The sequence below is a fragment of the Balaenoptera physalus genome (genome assembly GCF_965194825.1).
Source record: "Balaenoptera physalus genome assembly, chromosome: 14".
Classification (NCBI taxonomy): Eukaryota; Metazoa; Chordata; class Mammalia; order Artiodactyla; family Balaenopteridae; genus Balaenoptera; species Balaenoptera physalus.
In genome coordinates this window covers 2,260,706-2,279,006 of record NC_138893.1, presented here as the reverse complement: position 1 = coordinate 2,279,006, position 18,301 = coordinate 2,260,706, and the positions used below count along the sequence as shown (strand labels likewise).

The following is an 18,301-nucleotide window of genomic DNA, read 5'->3' as shown; positions in this document are numbered from 1 at the left end:
TTAAAAGCCTCATTAATTCAAAGCCAAATAATTTAGAATTTCAGACACATCAACCTGGTCTGCACTAATAGTAAAACTTCAGTCTATAAAAGAACAAAGACACATAATGTAGACAATATTACATGGAGGCTGTTTATAAACAGCCTGTGTTCTCTTAAGTAGGACAGGGTTTGAATTTGGCAGCATTTACTGTTTATATGCAAATGGACATTGCTAATTATAAATGAAGTGGTTTTTTTCCTAAGTCATTAAGGTAGATCCAGAATCTCTACTTGTAACATTTTATTAACAGTTTATTTCAGTTAATGTAACAGTCTTTTTAACAGGGGTTCTGCCAGAGAACAAAGTCCTACAGAAAATGATTTAAATGATTATTAATTTTCTCAAGGATGGTACATAGCTAGTAAGAGTCTAGATGCACAGGAGAGAAGTTAATTCATTATAAACAGTAGATGCCTTGGGCATGAGGGCTAAATTCTCTGGAAATCCTGGTTGAGAGGCTGAGAACTGCTATGACTTGGAAGTAAAGTTCTATTTAGAAAATATGCTATAAATCAGACAGCTGTCAAATTCAGAATGGCTTTCCACTCAATTCATCCAAATTAATATTTGATAGATATAAAAGTAATTTTAATTTTTCAGAAATTTGAACTCTTTTTTTATTCCATCTTTGGTAAGAACTATGATCTAAATGTTATACAAAGCAATTGATAAAAGCAGTATTTTGAGCAAAGTAACTTGGCAATGTTATACACAACATTGTGAAATGAAAAGTGATTGGGGAACAGAAAGCTAAAGTAGGAAATTGAGAAATGTTAAAAAAAAATAGGACTAGGATATAGCAATGGAAGTGGAAAGGAATGGACATATGTAAGAAATACTATAAAGAAAATTTAACATAGAAGTTGATGAAAATTTGGATATGAAAAACTAAGAAGTTAAGAGGAATCAAAACTTGTACAGATTTGAACAAAAGAATATAAAAGTAATTGTGCCGATATGGAGGGCCAACTGTAAATTATATGTGAATTTTTGACTGCATGAAGTGTCAGTGCCCATTACCCCTGTCTTGTTCAAAGGTCAACTGTACATTCCTACCAGCATTGCATGAGGGTTCCATTTTCTCCACATCCTAACCAACACTTGTCATTGTCTGTATTTTTTATTATAGCCATCTTGGTAGGTATGAAGTGTATCTCATTGTGGTTTTGATCTGCATTTGCTTGATGGCTAATGATGTTGAGCATCTTTTCTTCATGTGCTTATTAGCCAGTTGTATATTCTTTTTGGAAGAGAGCTTTTCTACTTTATTACAAAGAGAAGAAGCCTTTATGTGGTCAGAAAAATACAAGGTTGATCTTTTTTCCCTTCCTGTGAAACACTACTGTTCAAACTGCAAAGTGAATCATCTCAGTTCACCTCTTTATGTTCTATCACATTCACTTTGGAATGGCTGCCTTTGGCTGCTGAAAATCTAACCCTTTAGTGAAAAGGGTGACAAAGTCCCCTGACCAGCAGTTCTAGAATATCCCATTTTTACTTTGTGCTTTGATGTATACCTCCTATATATATCTCTTCTTTGGAGAAATTATTCACATCTTTTGCCCATTAGAAAAATTGGGCTATTTGTCTTTTTATTGTTGAATTGTAAAAGTTCTTTACATAGTCTAGATACAGGGTTTTTTTTTTTTTAATTTATCTATTTATTTATTTATTTGGCTGCACCGGATCTTAGTTGCGGCACGCGGGATTTTCGTTGCCCCGTTCAGGATCTTTAGTTGCGGCGTGCAGGCTCTTAGTGGCGGCATGTGGGATCTAGTTCCCTGACCAGGGATCGAACCCAGGCCTCCTGCATTGGGAGCACGGAGTCTTAACCACTGGACCACCAAGGAGGTCCCTAGATACGGGTTTTTTATCAGATGTATGATTTGCAAATCATTTCTCGCATTCTGTGGGTTGTCTTTTCACTTCATTGATGGTGTCCTTTGAGGCACAAAAGTTTTTAATTTTGATGAAGTTCAGTTTATCTATTTTTTTTCTTTTGGTTGCTTGTCCTTTTGATGTCATATCTAAGAAATCATTGCCTAAACCAAGATCATGAAGTTTTATACCTATGTTTTCTTCTAAGAATTCTGTAGTTTTATAAAACTCTTCCATTTGGGTCTTTGATCCATTTGGGTTAATTTTTGTGTGAGGCGTGAGGTGTTAGAGGTCTAACTTAATTCTTTTGCATGTGGATGTCCATGTGTCCCAGCTCCATTTGTTGAGCAGCTTCCTTTTTGAAAGCAATGGACAGTATATCCCAACCTTACCCACCTTGGTTCCACCAGGCTGCTATGAAAGAAAACATAGCTCTTGAATCACCAAGAAATCCCAGTTCCATCTTTTTAAATCCCCCTTCACAAGTCTACCAAGGTGACTTTTCAAAAGTTTTTCCTACTTTGAACTGAGATGCTAATTTCTCTATTTTATGCTTCACTCTGTCCAAATATGTTACTTTTTCCCAGTATATGGGAAAATACCATATATGTTCCTTTTTTATTGTAAAAATTTTACAACTTTTTATGTTAGTGTTTCTTTTTTATGTCTTTGTTGGGGTTTTTTTTACAGATTACAAATTTCCTAGAAGTTAAGGAGGTGCCTGATAAAAGTTTGGTTATTTACACTATTGAGAGAATACTTAGTTTTTGAAATTAAAAGATGTAGCTTTATTCTCAAAAGCCACAAATAAAAGTATTTTCTTCTGACATAACTGCCAAATCTAAACAAATGTAAATTTTCATAACAAACCCTTGTAATGATTGCTTTTAGATTTAAAACTAATATCTTTAATGATTGTGTATTACCTTCATATAAAAATAAATGTTCACTAATAATTATTCAATTGTAAAAATTTTTCCTGCCTTCCAAATTTAAAAAATTGTCAGTGTGCATTAAAAGCATGATGAAATTAAAAAAAAAACAAAAAAGTAATTGTGCCATTGACATAATTAGAAAAGACAATTTTCATAATGATACTAAGGGTTGTGGTGACGAGTTTAGTGTTAAATACATTAAATTTAATGTGATACTAGAATAACAAAATATGAACTTCCTACAGACAGTTGAAGATTTATGGCTAGATAAGTACATTAGAAAGTAGATTGAATTGGGAGAGAGAACTCTTATATAATAGTCTTTATCTAGCCATCTTAGTGCAAGTGTGGCTTCTACCACCCACTGTGACATCATGATACAAGGTTGCGTCATGATACAAGGTCATATTGTGATGTGAGTGTGTCCTTTAGGGCCAGGTCCTGGACATGTGTGAGTAGTGGTGGAGAAACCAGGTTTGAAATGTATGGAGGAAGAAGCTAGTCTATGGAAAATTCTAATAGTCATCAACTATGTAAAAAGTTATTTAAGTCTTGTAATAGGAGTTAAATGACATTTTAAGAAGGCAAATATATTTTTGAAGACTTGGAATAAAAACCCAAGTGCAAATGAAATGCAAACATTTTATTCAACAAATTTTGAATATATCATTTTAACTGTAATTTGGGCAGACTTTTGGAACGTTTTAGTTCAACAGTTGAGAAATTACAACTTCTGATTCGGACTTATATTCAGAGAACCTTCTTTTGTCATTTTTAAATTAATTTATTAAAGAACTGAGAAAAATTCAAAATACAGTAGAATATGAAATAAGAGCAATGCAGAGGAGAAATTAAATCAATAGAAATTATTCTGACACCAGTGAGTAAATTGTAACCCCCCCCCCCAAATTCAGATCATAGCAAAAGTAGTAATTCAATAAGATGAAAAAATACATTTTAAATAGAAGCAATGAATAGGCTAGATTGCTTGATAGTCCAGTTAGTGAAGAGGAGTGAATCACATCAACACGTTGTAAAAAGATTTTAATTTCTTGCCTTTTTACAAAAAAATACTAATATCATTGAAGATAACATCAAATGTATAATATTCCTCTACAGTGGAGACATTGACACAAATTGGTTAATGAGTGCCATCTTTATAAGGAGTAAGATTATTTAAAATTGTTCACTGCCTAAGAGAACCTGAAAAGAACCTTAAGTCTTACAGTTCATATATGGAGGAAACTTGCCACAGGTTTTTTGAAATTTGACATCAATCCTAAAATGCACATGATATTACCAATAATGAGTTGTGAAGCTGAAATTTTTCTAAACTATATCAATAGTAATAACAATTTCTATTAACCCAGCTAGAGGAAAGATTAAATAATCTTTCTAGTCTTTCTGTGGAAAATAATATTACAAAATGTTTGTCATATGAAGAGCTGGTTGGAGTATGAAGCCCAAGAAATAAAGCGAACTGTATTATAGATATAGGTCAAGCAGTTGACAATTTTTAACTTATTTTAAAATTTTGTGATACTTGTGGAATTTGTCAGCTTTTTAATATATCTAATTTGTTGTTAATTCCTTAATCATTCTATGTATTCACTTGTGTGATTTCTGTACATTCACTTGTATACACGATTTTTTTCATAATTTAGCTTCAGGCTCCGCAAAGCCTGCTCTGGCTGTTCCTTGTACCTGGTTCTGACTGGGCAGGCAGAGAAGGGAGACGAGTGAGAAGATGACGGCTCTGGTCTGGGTGGCTTGGAAAGGGTGGTGGCAGGACAGGTAGGGAGAAGTAGATTCCAAATATATTTCAGAGCAGATCTGGCCGGAGTGGCTGAAGCGTTGGATGTAAAGGGTGAGGGAAAGGGAGGAACCAAGGATGCTGTGCACCCGGCCCCCCGCCCCCCTGATCCTGATTTGAACAGTTGGGTGGATATTAGCACCGTTACCTGGAAGCCTGGAGAAGGAACAGGTTTAAGGGAAGAAATATAGAGCTCTTTCAGACATGCTGAGTTTGTCCTGATTTCCTCACTGTACTGCACTGCCTTTCCATGATGCTTCTACCTTATACTGTAGTCACGCCCACATTAGACTATAAATTCAAAGAGGGCAACAACTGACTCTTCTTTGCCCTCGTGAGCGTAAAATTTTCACTCAACTGAATTTAACATGTGTTGCACCAACTATATGCAAGATGCTTTACCAGAGCTATTTTTAAATCTTTTAAATCAAACTCTACCTACAAAAAAAATGCAAATCGATAAGAACCCAGGTTTAGAATGAAACAGAACAGGGTTAGCACCTTAGTTCTGTCACCTGCTAATTGTGGGCTCTTTGAACAATAGCATAACCTCTCAGAGCCTCTTGTTCCTCATCTGAAAATGAGAATGATTATCCTCACCTCGTAGGATTACCGCAAGTAAAAATAGAACAGTGTATACAAAATGCTTATCACAGTGCCTAGCATACATGAGCACTCAATAAATGCTAGGATGCACTTGCATTTGGTTTTCTTGCCAATACAGATAATTATCTACAGCACAGCCATCACAAAGTCAGTGTACTAGACAACGTTAAGAGAGAGAAGTTACATTTTCAGCCTAAGAACGTATCTTAAATAATTTCAGGAGGAGATGATAGGTTTCTGAACTCTTCCAGTCCCAAAAAGGGGGAGGGGGACTAAAAGGCGCTGTGAGCAAAAATAGAATGAATTTACCCAATTCTTTGCTGCACTATTTAACCTCTGCTTTCTTAATCATATGCACAGCAGGGGAAAGGCTGTGCTAAAACAATTCATGTGTCATGAACAAGCAGCCACAGATTTTAGCTCAAAAATCACACTAGGAAAACCACCAGTTGGAAGTAAAGTAATAAGGCCAAATTTATTTTTTTAATTGAGTCTTGAGTTACTAGCAACCCTTTAATTACATTAATCAAGCAGCCTTCCTCTCAGCAAATGATGAGGGAAATACATTGTTCTAACTTTTGCTAAACTTGTTTTAAAAATTGCTGGGTATTATTTGGACATATGGAAAATAAATCCCTTGATTTCTTTTTTATTTTTTTCTGCATCATTTCAGTGTAGCTATAGCAAAAGACAAATATACACTTGCTTCTAGACATGATTTACTCTAAAAGACTATAAATCACATTTTAAATTTAAAACCTTTACAACATTTAAATATTTAAAACATTAGCACCCCTCAAACAAAATTTCATTTTGTCATTGTTAGACTTTAACATGATAACTCTTATTTCCATTGTTCTCATTTTTGACTCTTTGATATATGTTCCCACAAAATCCCCAAGAAAATGGGCTCTACCAATTGGATGATTGTCAGTCAGAAGGTTACTTGCCCCATGTGACAGATGGAAAACCTGAGGCTTACAGGAAATTAAATGACTTAAATGTGCAAGCTGGAACTAAACCTAGGCCTACTTGACTCTAACTTTCGCCAACACCACGTGCATCTCCTGTCCTGTAATGCTCTCCTACTCTCTATGCTTTTGGACATGCACTTTCCCTGTCTGTACGTCTGACTGTCTTTCTGTATGGGATTCTCTCTCTCTGTCAACCGCATCTGCATGCTGACTCCTATTTATCCTTCAAAACTTAATACAGGTACCATCTCCCCTTTACAGTTTCCCTGAATCTCTTCCTCTCTTGCCTCCCACCAGAATGAAGTAGCTGTCTTTCCTCTCTACTTGCTAGAACACCCTACATATACTTCTAGCAGTTATTTCACTCTGCAAATTATCTTGTATGTCATCCCTACCAAGAACCCCATGCACACTCTAGATTCTGACCTCCTTGAAAGTAGAGGAATATTTGATGATCATCCCTGAATACCCAGGGCTAAGACAGTGCTGGTTTATAGTGCATACTCAGTAAAGGCACACTGAAAATGATTGTATAATTGAGAACTTTAAAAACATAGAGTGCCTTACTTGCTGAAAAAATTATGAAAGTTTCAAGGAGGACCTGGGAGTTTAGCTGAACTTTTGAAGATACATAGGATTTATAGAGGAGAAAGGAATGTTAAAATTTAAAGCAAGTGATTTGTAATAATCCCTGAATCGAAAATTTCCAAAATATAACATCGTTAAAGGAAACGTCAAGAAATTTAAATTATATTTCTGTCATTGCCAGAATGCGATGAAATTGAGAATGTAATAAAATAATATTTTACAGTAAGAGCCCTAAGAGTATACATTAAATGTTTTCTTTTCTGGTCTTTAAAAATGATTATTGCTGTGTAATTTACATTTTGTTCAAGTTAGTAACAACAAACATGGCATCTTTTCAATCAGTGTCACCAAGCAGCCCAGCACCAGTTCATTTAATCTAATATTTCATAAATGAAACTTGTTTGAGCCAGATAGTTCTTCTCAGATAACTAATAACAATCTTGGTTCGTGGTGAAACAAAACTAGCCCTTCCGTAGGAGGCACTCCTGTGTTGCACTGGCCTATCAGCCCTCCTCACGGTAGGAGGCACTGAAGAGTCAGAGCTGATGTCCTCAGAAAGGAGGCGCCATTAGCCCTGGTATTCACTGCCATACAACAATCATAAACCAGCATCTAAGAATAAATACAAAACCTTAAGTGTCTTACTAAGAGAATGGAGCTTGAAAAGCCCAGTAATTCAATAAAGTTGAAAGAAAATATGGTAAACATTTTGGAAGGGAGGTGCTGTGGTCTGAGTTTTTATTTCTAAATGCACACCTATATTCTGCAGACCTATATTTAAGTAGATCAGCCATTTGCTACTTTTGTCTTGGATTAGTATCCAGGCATTTGCAAGAGTAGCAGTATTTCAGTGCTATTCTTGTGTATATATATAGTCAGTAATGTTTGTCCAGGGCTTTGGGAGGAAAGGGCTACATAAATGTCAGTAGTTATTAATATTTGGATTTTTTTATATTTAGCTATCAAATGTGTTTTTCATAATCTGTGACCAGAGGTCTATTTGTGTCCCTCCAACTGTAAACATTTTAAGCAAAAATAACCATCAACCAACAATAGTATTTGTTCTGTTCTTCTATATTATTAAAGTAGTCTTTATCAGTAATTAGCAATTATGCTCAATTTCTTCAAGAGCCAAGTTTATTTTAACATGTTTTCATATGCAGGTGGTTTAATGCCACTTACTCCTCTGCCTTTGGGTGATTATTATGAAGAGTAGCTAGCTGACACGGTGTCCACCTACATACTCCACCATGCCCTTCCCTCCTCTGCTCTGGTCTTTGGCTTATTCCCTAACCGGCACATCATTCAGTCATTCTGTCATCAGCTAAATAAAGTGTGACTAACCCAATAGTCTTCTCTTCTAACTTAATTGTAGTCATTTTCACATATCATTATAATTGATTGTACAGGTGTTTGTATCCCCTGCCTTCCAACTCCACCTTCAGACTGACTCCTGTGAGAGCAGAAATCCTGCCTGTGATGGGGCTGCCTGGATGGAATGTGCCCAGATCAATTGAACTGAACTGAAATCTAAATCTTACACAAGGAGCAAAACGCCTTTTAAATGTGATCTGGTACAGCATGAAGCTTACTAGCGGAAAATCAGAGCAAAGACAGCAAAATGGCTTTTTACTTTTCTCTTAAACGGTATTTCCACTCTATTTCTTTGAAAAATCCAATGTATTTTTTTTTTAAAGGGGTTGGGAGTATGAAATAGTTGGGTTGACCTACAACTGGTTCTCGAGACTAGAGTTCAACTTCCAGTTTAGGTTAAAAAAAATAGATTTGGGGTCCTCTTACCACATGCCTATCCGCTAATACATTTTTTTAAGAATCATACAAATTCCCATGTTCGGCATTGACTCATAAGAACAAGAGTGGTCGAAATTTACTGGCAGGGCTACATAAAGCAGTCTACTAATACAGGCCTATACTCTTTCTGGCTCAAGCTAGCAACATTAGCCCTTCACTTTTATGAGCACTAAATTCCACTCTAGTTTTAATAATAATAATAATAAATATAATAATAAAATCTTGCTTATATAAGAGGTTCATCTTGTTAAAAATACATTGAGACTCATGGTACTTTATAGGACCCAATTTATACTCTGATGATTTAAAGGTGATAACTTCATGTGATTCATTGCCAACTAGTTCTGAATTTTAATAATATAATGACTCATCATGATTTTTTCGTTTCTTAGAGAACCAGCTTGGTTAAAACCATTATAGTTGTTTTTACTGGGGTCATCTGAACTACGGTTCCCAGAATGCTCATGAAAGGGACATGCTTGTGTGTTCTGAACAGCCGTAATCTATCATGGCTGGTGCCAGGTCGACACATTATGAGTTTACAGTGTCAGCCCAGTGAATTAAAGCTTTGTTGTAGACCAGCTTGCTATGCAGTTATTTCCAGTTCATATCCTATAAATCATCACTCTTCACATGACAATCGGCAGTTTCCATTTAGCATTCGAAGCATCCATGTTTTGTCTTAATTGTGCTGTCTGATTCTGCACCTAGAACAGTGTGACATGACTGGTACCAATAGCTTAGAAAATAAATTTCACTGTCACCAGAACCTATTTAAGGAATATTCTATGTTCTCACATTTTTTGTTGTTGAGCTGTTTGGTATTTATGTTAAAATAATAGGAAATGAATTTAAATAGAAACACTTCTCCTGTCTTATCTCTGCAAACAAAAAAACATAATTTACAATAAATTAGCACAGCAGTTGTTAGTGTAGCTCAGCTTTATTTTGCAATTCTCACACCTAAGCTCACAAGATGACACTTTTTCTGATAAGGTAATCTTTATAAGGTAGTCCTGTAGTTGATTAAATCTGACAGATGCTAGTGAGATGGTGAAGTTCAGAGATATAACAGCAAACACTTTTTAAAAATTCTCGTTAAAATAATAAAATGTCTTATGACATACCAATAGAAAAATTGATCTGACAAAGGAATAAGTTAGTTACAATGCTATATTTCTGTATCCAATTATTTACCAATAAGCAAGTAAACAAACCAATAAACTGTAAGGAAAATGGTATTTTTTGGAATAAAGAATTACTGTAAAAGATTATCTTCTTAGTATTTACCGTTTCTTAGTATTTACCATTACTGCTGAGCTGAACGAGAATAAAATTTTCAAATACAAACAGAAGCTACAGGGACTTCTCTGGTGGCACAGTGGTTAAGAATCTGCCTGCCAGTGCACGGAACACGGGTTCAAGCCCTGGTACAGGAAGATCCCACATGCCGCAGAGCAACTAGGCCCGTGTGCCACAACTATTGAGCCTGCGCTCTAGAGCCCGCGAGCCACAACTACTGAGCCCACGTGCCACAACTACTGAGCTCACGTGCCACAACTACTGAAGCCTGTGCGCCTAGAGCCCGTGCTCCGCAACAAGAGAAGCCACCTCGATGAGAAGCCCGCTCACCGCAACTAGAGAAAGCCCGCGCGCAGCAACAAAGACCCAACGCAGCCAAAAAATAAATAAATAAAATTTAAAAGAAAAAACAAAACAGAAGCTACAGAAATAGAATATGTTTTTGCATAACATTTTGATACTCTATGTGTTCTTCAGAACATGCCTTGAACTCCAAATCCTTCAGAGGTAAAACCTTCATCTTCTCCTAGGGCAATGATGATAATCAATGGGCTGATGTTTCCAATGATACTCCAGTCTTGAATCTGTTAAGGCCTAGTTGTAGATTGAATAATTAGACTAACCTAATTAATACTATGACTTAGTTTTGCAATGCACCTTTATTATGTGAAAGGGTTTAGTTCTGGTTTCTTATATCTAGCAGAATTTTGAAACAGTAGCTCACTGTCCTTGCTAGTTTTTGATTACTTAAATGATGTTAGCTTTGTTAAAATTGATTTATATTACAACCTATTGAAGCACTATATTACAGCACGTGCTGTTTTCTGATTTTCTCATCTAAATATCAGTTGCCTAATGTACAGAGTTCATTTATAAATACCAGGAAGTTCCCTGGATCGAGTAAATTAACATGCTGGGCCAGAGTCTCCGGCTTCATTAGCAACCCCTCATACCAAGGCTGTGTTCATACAAGTGTGAAAACCAGAACAATCCTTCAAGGGTTTTCCTGTCCTGAATAACTTCCTCATCAGGGAACAGGCTACACTCATCCTAGTATTCTGGTCTTACTGCCACAATCTATTCATTTTGCATAATTCCATGGACACCCCCTGGAAGAATCTAACCATTAGCATTGCAGGAAAATGTAAAGTCAAGGAGGCAGGCTGGACACCCAGATGAGGAGCAGCCTGAGTTATAGGTCATAGTGGGAGGGCGGGGGAGAGATACAGAAAAACAATTTCATAAAATTTGGCACCCTCTATGTCAATAGACTATATAACAGGGGGAAATAGTAATAGAATGATTTACTGACCATATGAGACCACAGTGATTTCCTACATTCAATTATTCAATAAATATTTATTACTTTCCCACTGTTTATCAGTCACCTGCCAGGCAGTCAAGTAGGGAACAAAACAACAAAACAGACCAAGTCCCTACCCTCAAAGAGTTTTGTTTAGGCTTTGTTTATTGTAGACTTAAATACGTGACATGAAAATCTAAAAATAAAAACAACCTTCACACTTTTAAGCTCTTCCGACATGCCAGGCACTGTGTAAGTGCTTCACACACATTGATTTAATCCTCACAAAAACCCATGCAGTGGGTAACTATTGTTATCCCCATGTTCTAGATGAGGACAGCGGCCCTTGCTGGGGGACCATGGATGAATAAGCATCCTCAGAGAGCTGCAGTTATGCCTTTTGCTTGTGACAATGACAGTGTTTCAATGTAGCAGATGACATAGGTTTTTTTGGTGCAAAGAATTTTAAAATAATATTTGTGCATTCTCTGTTTCTCACTCAAAGAAATGAAAGATTCAAACTATGAAAATAGGGGCTTAAAATCCGCAAGACAGAAGCAGCACTATATAGTCCCTATAGGACAGCTGTTGAGATAAAGCCAAAGCACCATGGGTTTGTGCTAGAAAAGTAACTTGGCACAGCTGTCTAATTCTTTTTATGAAATGGTTGGAACTGATCAGAAACTAGAGCCGCAGGACGGACAATGAAAGTCGTCCACAGCAGACCTAATATCTTATTCACCCAGGTTGACTTTAAAATTATATCAGTCATGAAAATTATTTCACTGTCTTCTGTCGTGAGTCACTGGGCTATATTTAATTTTAATCATTAAAATGTAAAAATAATAAAAGCCACCAAAATAGTCTATAGTCAATTTTCTGATAAAGCAAATTTGTTTTTTCCCCCATTTGTGATGTAAATGGCCTCCAGAAAGTTTTTCAGAGCTAAGTGTTAATTAGAAATATGGAAATGGATTTAAAGTACATTACAGCACACAGTGGAAGAATAATCACAAGAGATTTGTTCACACAGTCATACCCATTTCTCAATGTGTTTTTTAACTATCTAGGTTATTGGTTGTTTTTCTGCGTGCCTGTTCCTAGAAGAAAAAAAACAACAACTGTGATTCCAATGAAAACAGTAATTACAATTACAACAAATAGGACAAATTGCTATTTGATCAGGAACATACAGTTTTAGTCACCAAAAGCAAACTGATGCTCCTAGACTTTCCTATTTACACAGATGAATTAAGCATGTTCTCAGATTTGTTTATAAACCAAATGCTTTTTATATCTTGCCATCTTTAAAAAAAAGTTCAATCCTCCATGCCTTACTTTTGTTAACTTATTTTGGAACAATGCACTGTGGTGCTGTGAGGAACCAGTGAACAAATTCTCTTTCTGAAATTCCCTGAGAACTTGTGCTTTCAGATATCTAGTATGCATATATCATTTTACTTTTCTGAACTTCTATTTCCTCACTTATAAACTGTAGAGAAACATTTTGGGGGAATCCATAAAGAACCAGTGGGGTTTCACTTGCCCCTAAGGATTGGGTACATGGACTTTGGAGTCAAATAGATCTGGGTTCAAGTTCTGAGGGAATTCCACATTCTCTAACTGTGTGACCTTGACCAAGTTACTTAACCTCTTTGAACTTTAGGTTCTTCACCAAAAAATGAGATCAATAAAACCTCTCCTCACAACGTAGTATGAATTGAAGGACCTAATATTTGTAATGTGCTTTCTAATTAGCCCAATGCCAAGCTCAGAGCAAGTTCCCTATGAATGAGAGCTGCTTTTTTCCCTCATCAATGTGCATCTTCCTGGTGGTGGCCAGCACTGCCACAAGTCCAATGGGTACCATTCACATTGTTTTGGGGGTCGAGGGTGCCGGCAGACAACCCATGGAGAGCAATGTGAATCATGGCCCCTAGAGTCAGGCAACTCAGAAAGTCTAACAATTGTCTGATGTTACCCCCATCAGGAACTACATGGGGGGAGCGGTATCTCTGAGGAATTCTTTAGAATGTTAAACTGCTCTGTGTCTATAAGGCAACTATTAGTCAGTTTAAGCAATACAGTCAAGTCTGTGAAAAGCCGTTTAGTTGTTTGGCATTGTGCTAATCAAACAAATACTCTAGGGCTCCATTCATCAACTGAGAAATACAAGCATTGCCCTGATGCAACAGTAAACCATTAGGTTTGCTTCTCCAAGTGGTGTCATTGTTCAGGACAAACTTTTTAAACTGAATCAGAGCTGATCAGACTGGCAACCCTGAAAATTTTTAAATGAATGGTTACCCTAACAGAAGACTCAACACCTAATGAATGCCTCCTGCCTACAGAGACCTGATCTGGGGTGTCATGATCAGTAAGACATGGTCCCTGCCCTCAGGAAGTTTCCACGAAGTGGTGGGAGATCACTCATCCCCGGCTGTAATTCAGGGCACAATGTAACAAGTACCATAAGAAGAACAAGCAAAGACTCTGAAGCACAAGGAAAAGGTCACTGTGGTGAATGAGCTGTACTGGGAGCCCAGATGGAATATCAGCTGACGGGGGTGAGGGGGAAATGCCCTCCCAGCAGAGGCGGTAACACAGGCGAGACCCTGGCTGGGAAAGCACCTCCATCTATGCTTTTTTTTTTTCTTATAATAAATATTTATTGAGCACCCACTGTATGCCAGGCACTGTGCATATTGGGCACAAGCCAAGTAGTCCAGTATGGCTGGAGCTCAGGATCTCTAAGGCAAGAACTTGGACCCAAAGCCTACCCAATGGGCACTGTCATGAAAAAGAAGGGAGCAGGTCTGGCAGACATCACGGACGTGCCCCCAACACGTTTTGTGACGGATTTAATGTTAGGCACAAGGGAGAGTTAACAACTGAAGACAACCTCGAGATTTTGAGTCTGGTAACCAAGAAGCTGGTGACGCCATTGAGAGATAAAGCAAATGGAGGAGCAGCGGGTCTGGAGAAGATAATTAAGTAGAAATAAATGGACAAGCTGCAGCCTGTCCAAGATTCCAGTAAGTACTGAGTGTGTAATCCAAATATTCTTCTACATCATGACATAAAAATACTGAATCTGAGGTTCTGTATAGGCTGGCGACTGTGAGTCTTGTATAAATAGAGAAAAAACCACTTGAAATGTAGTAACATAGGATAGAACATCTGTAACTAGACTAGAGATGACCTAGTCCAACCCCCTAATTTTACAAATAAAGAAACCACATCTCAGACATACTCTCTGCTGAGTGGCAGAGCCAATCTAGGACTCTGACTACACATTTAAGGGGAAAAAAAAAATCCAGATTTCTAAAACATTCAAATCTGGAATACAGATACCACCTAAATTTTTCAGAGTTGCTGTTATTTCAGTTTGTTTGTTTTTAACTAAACTAGCATGATTTACAGCTTATAGGTGAAAGATCTTTTTTGATAAAATTCTATTGCCATATATGCCATTGTCCACAAAGTCAGTTTCGTAGTTAATTTCCAAGAATTCAGATTCCATGAAAAGCCTCAGAACTTTAGGGTACCTAGAGCTGTTCCTTGCAGGGGAAGACATGCCTCTTCTTAGGTCACTGAAACAATGACACCCCTGTGTACATAACAAGGGCTGCCCTGCATGGAAGGAAGGGCTTGGGTGCTTCCTGAAAAGAGCCCTGTTTGTAGAATGCCGGGCACATAAGTGTAATCAACAGCAGTTTCCTCTGAAGCAAGAAAATCCTGCCCTGCTGACCAAAGAGTGCCTAATACAGTTACAGAATCAGTTAGTGTAGATTTTAAAAAGGAGGGGGGAGGGAGGTGGCGGGAGCTAAGCAGAGAGGGAAATATTTATAACTGTGACAACATGTTTCCTTGTAATAATTTATGAGCCCACTGGAGAAAAAGGAAACATACAAACTATGAATAAAATATCCAAAATATAAACATTATGCCTTCTGCAAATTTTCTTTAGTTAAAAATTAAGGTTGAGGTTGACTAAAGTAAATGAGTATATTTTTGTGGTCTCCTATTTCCTTGATGCTAAGGCTTACCAACTGATTTACAACTTCCTGTGTTGTTTTTTAATCTATATTTGTCAGCACATTTTTAATGTCAGATTACTTAAAATAGACATCTTGGGTCTAAGAGGTCAGGAATAATAATATTATGTTGACTTCTCTAAATATTTCATAGCACTTACAAACATTCTAGTTTAGGCCAAAAAAGCTTTATATTTCTAAATGAAATAAGTTTCAATATAGTTTTAAGATTTCTTTTTCTTTCAACTGATGTCTTCAGGGCTGAAGTGCAGTTCAATCCATATACTTTGAAGTTAAGTAAATTACATGTATAGCTTTATCCAAATAGTTTCAACCTCCTTTTACTCAGATAACTTAAATTGGGAAAATAACAGGAAGTCCATGAAAAGAGAAAGACAAGAACCAAGGACTTAGGGTTCTTCCACTGTAGTTTCTCTTCTAACCATTATGATTTATAGTCTCTTATAATTTCTGCAAATTACTGGTACTTGTTCAAAAAGAGTATTACCAAGTATAAAAGCCATGAAATAGCTTAATCTTCATATAAGCTACCATAAGATGTAATTAAAATGCCACATTTATAAAATCAAAATTTTAAATTTATATTTCGTAATTCAAAATAGGCTCTCCACAAAGATAATTGCATAACTCATTATTCTAACTGATACCTAATTTCCCAATTCTTAAAACAAGAGATAATTTAGAGTATTTCCTCAATTTTAAATACTAAAAACCTCAAATTTAAATAGAACACCCTAGATGAAGCCAAACAAAAATTCACCCATGATCAGAACTGTTTGAAATACTTTATTCTGAGTTCAAGGATATGCCTTTTAGAGTATAACTTAGTAAGCTTAGTAAACAAATATACCGAGTGGCTTCTAGAAGATATTTTTGAAAAGAATTAGTTATTTTCTAACTGTTTTTAATGGAACCAACCATATTTTCAGTCTCTCACCCTGAGGAAGTTGCAAGATAAGGTCAATCCAAGAATCGAAACTAAGTACAATGTTGAACTTAGTAGTTGTAAGAGCTCTGGTATTTCAATTTTCACAAGAAAGGCATGTTGAAAGTTTGCCCTAACTTTGCTTTTGACGAAATTTGTTAAAGGAAATCTTTTTTGAATTGAACTCCATCTGGGAAACCACAGGCCACACTGGATGCTGAAAAACAAAAGATAAAAAGAGTGATAAATTGTGGGGGAGGGGAGAAGCAGGTTTTCTAATTTCGGAAGTTGGGCGTAAACACTCTCCTTTTCTAAATGAGGTGGTTTGCAGGAGTCCTGAGCAGGCCGCCTAACTACCTAATTATGTCATGCTAGGTCCCAAAAGAGAAGTTGTTTGGATCCAGGGAATTTGGCAAATCAAAGGGCATTGGATGCATGTTTGAGAGTTTAAAAATTGAGACTATATGGAAACAGGGTGATGACATGTCCTCATTGACAAATTCTTCTGAGTTAATTGGATTGCTTGGGCGATGTTAACAATTGAATATAGAAAGAGCATGAACCAGTATCCCCAACATGGCTACTCTAATCTGTCTTCCAGTGCTGGCATTAGAAAGATGATCCTTTCAATAATAACAGTAATTACAAATGATAATAATAATACACCTTTGGGTTTAATAATACTTTCCCTTTGAAGAACTCCCAACATTTTTGCCCACATTATCTAATTTGTACCCTGAAACAATTTGATGAAGTAGCCAGGTAGTGATTATCATTACCTTCCTTTTACAGATAAATAAACTGAGGCCTAGGGATTTCTTAGCATCACACAATTAGGAATAGAGCCAAGTCTAAAGCCTATCATTCAGTGGTCTATCTTCCACATTATTGCCATCTTTAGAAACTGGGTATCTGAAGTACTGTTCTAGCCCTCACGAAGTGTTTGCACCAGAGCCAGATCAAAACATCTTTTCCTGTTAAATTGCATTTACATTACAAGAAGGTACCCTTTTCCAAATTCATTAGAGAGGATTTTGTTGTCTGAGGTCATTAAGATAGGAGTACTCGATTTCTTTTCAAATTATAGTGTTTCTTTTCAAATTATAGTGTTTTCTTATGCAGAAGTACACTTAGAAATACTAAAGATGTCTTAAATACTCTGGAATCAGTTTCTTTAACTATCTAACTTTTTTAGAAAGACTTTCAAGCCCATGTTAAACAAGATCAAATCAAGAGATATAAATAAAATGGGCACAAGGTGTTAACTGGAGTGCCCTAGCCAGATTGCAAATTGGTTTACTGGGGCCCGCCAACTTAAATTCCTCTTTGCAGCTTCAGCTGGACGGGGTAGTCTTTATTTCCTGTCCTCACTTGTTGTACTGTGTTACCGTTCACTGTCTAGGTGATTAGCTTGTGAATCTGAGGGTCTCAGAGCTCTATTAAGTTATAAATGTTCAAACTACCAGTATGCTGTGAATAAAAATAGAAGTTGCTATTAGATGTCTATTCATACCCTGCAGAAGCCTGGCAACATTTTGAACCTTTTCAAAACGTAAATACTGCATATTAAGCATAGGAAAGAAAATTAATGTGCTGCATTTGCGAATTTATTTCCAAGTCAAAAATGCGAAGGGGGAGGAGGACTCTTGTAGCAGAATTGATCTTCTACATTTATAGGGTATGTTAAGAAGTTTGTAATGGCCTGAACACAAAAGAAAAACACTTGAGAATTGGATTAATTTTAGTTTCTCTGATAATCTCAGCTTTTGAATTTCCTCTTTTGATTTTAAATTTATGGCTTCAGTATGACATTACCATAGTTGATTGCATTTTGCAGGTGGCATTCATGTGTTGTTACTTTATGTGTAGTATATTGTGGGCAATGGGTTACAATTTGTGTTAACATTTTCCAAAATGACACAGTACTTCTTAATTAGACTTGCAAATGAGTAGTGCCTTTTTTTTCAAGGAGAGAAAATAGTTAAAACATTACAGGAAGTTTTGTGCTTTTTTTCCCTTAGTTAGTATTGGGAGAAGTTTGCCATAAAGTTTTCTTCCTGAAACT

At 36.4% G+C, this 18,301-nt stretch overlaps 1 protein-coding gene across 9 annotated transcripts in view; it reads left to right on the top strand.

Moving 5' to 3' along the window:
- The window catches only part of CABCOCO1 (ciliary associated calcium binding coiled-coil 1), a 140,515-nt gene that overhangs the window by 94,596 nt on the left and 27,618 nt on the right, over nt 1–18,301 (top strand). The window contains exon 6 of one of the 9 annotated variants that reach the window (XM_082425631.1): nt 8,246–18,038. The exons of the other annotated variants lie outside the window; for them this stretch is intronic. Within the exon in view, the coding sequence (XP_082281757.1) occupies nt 8,246–8,353 (108 nt within the window). The 3' untranslated portion in view covers nt 8,354–18,038. Of the gene's footprint in view, nt 1–8,245; nt 18,039–18,301 lie in introns of those variants that run through there. 9 annotated transcript variants of the gene reach the window in all.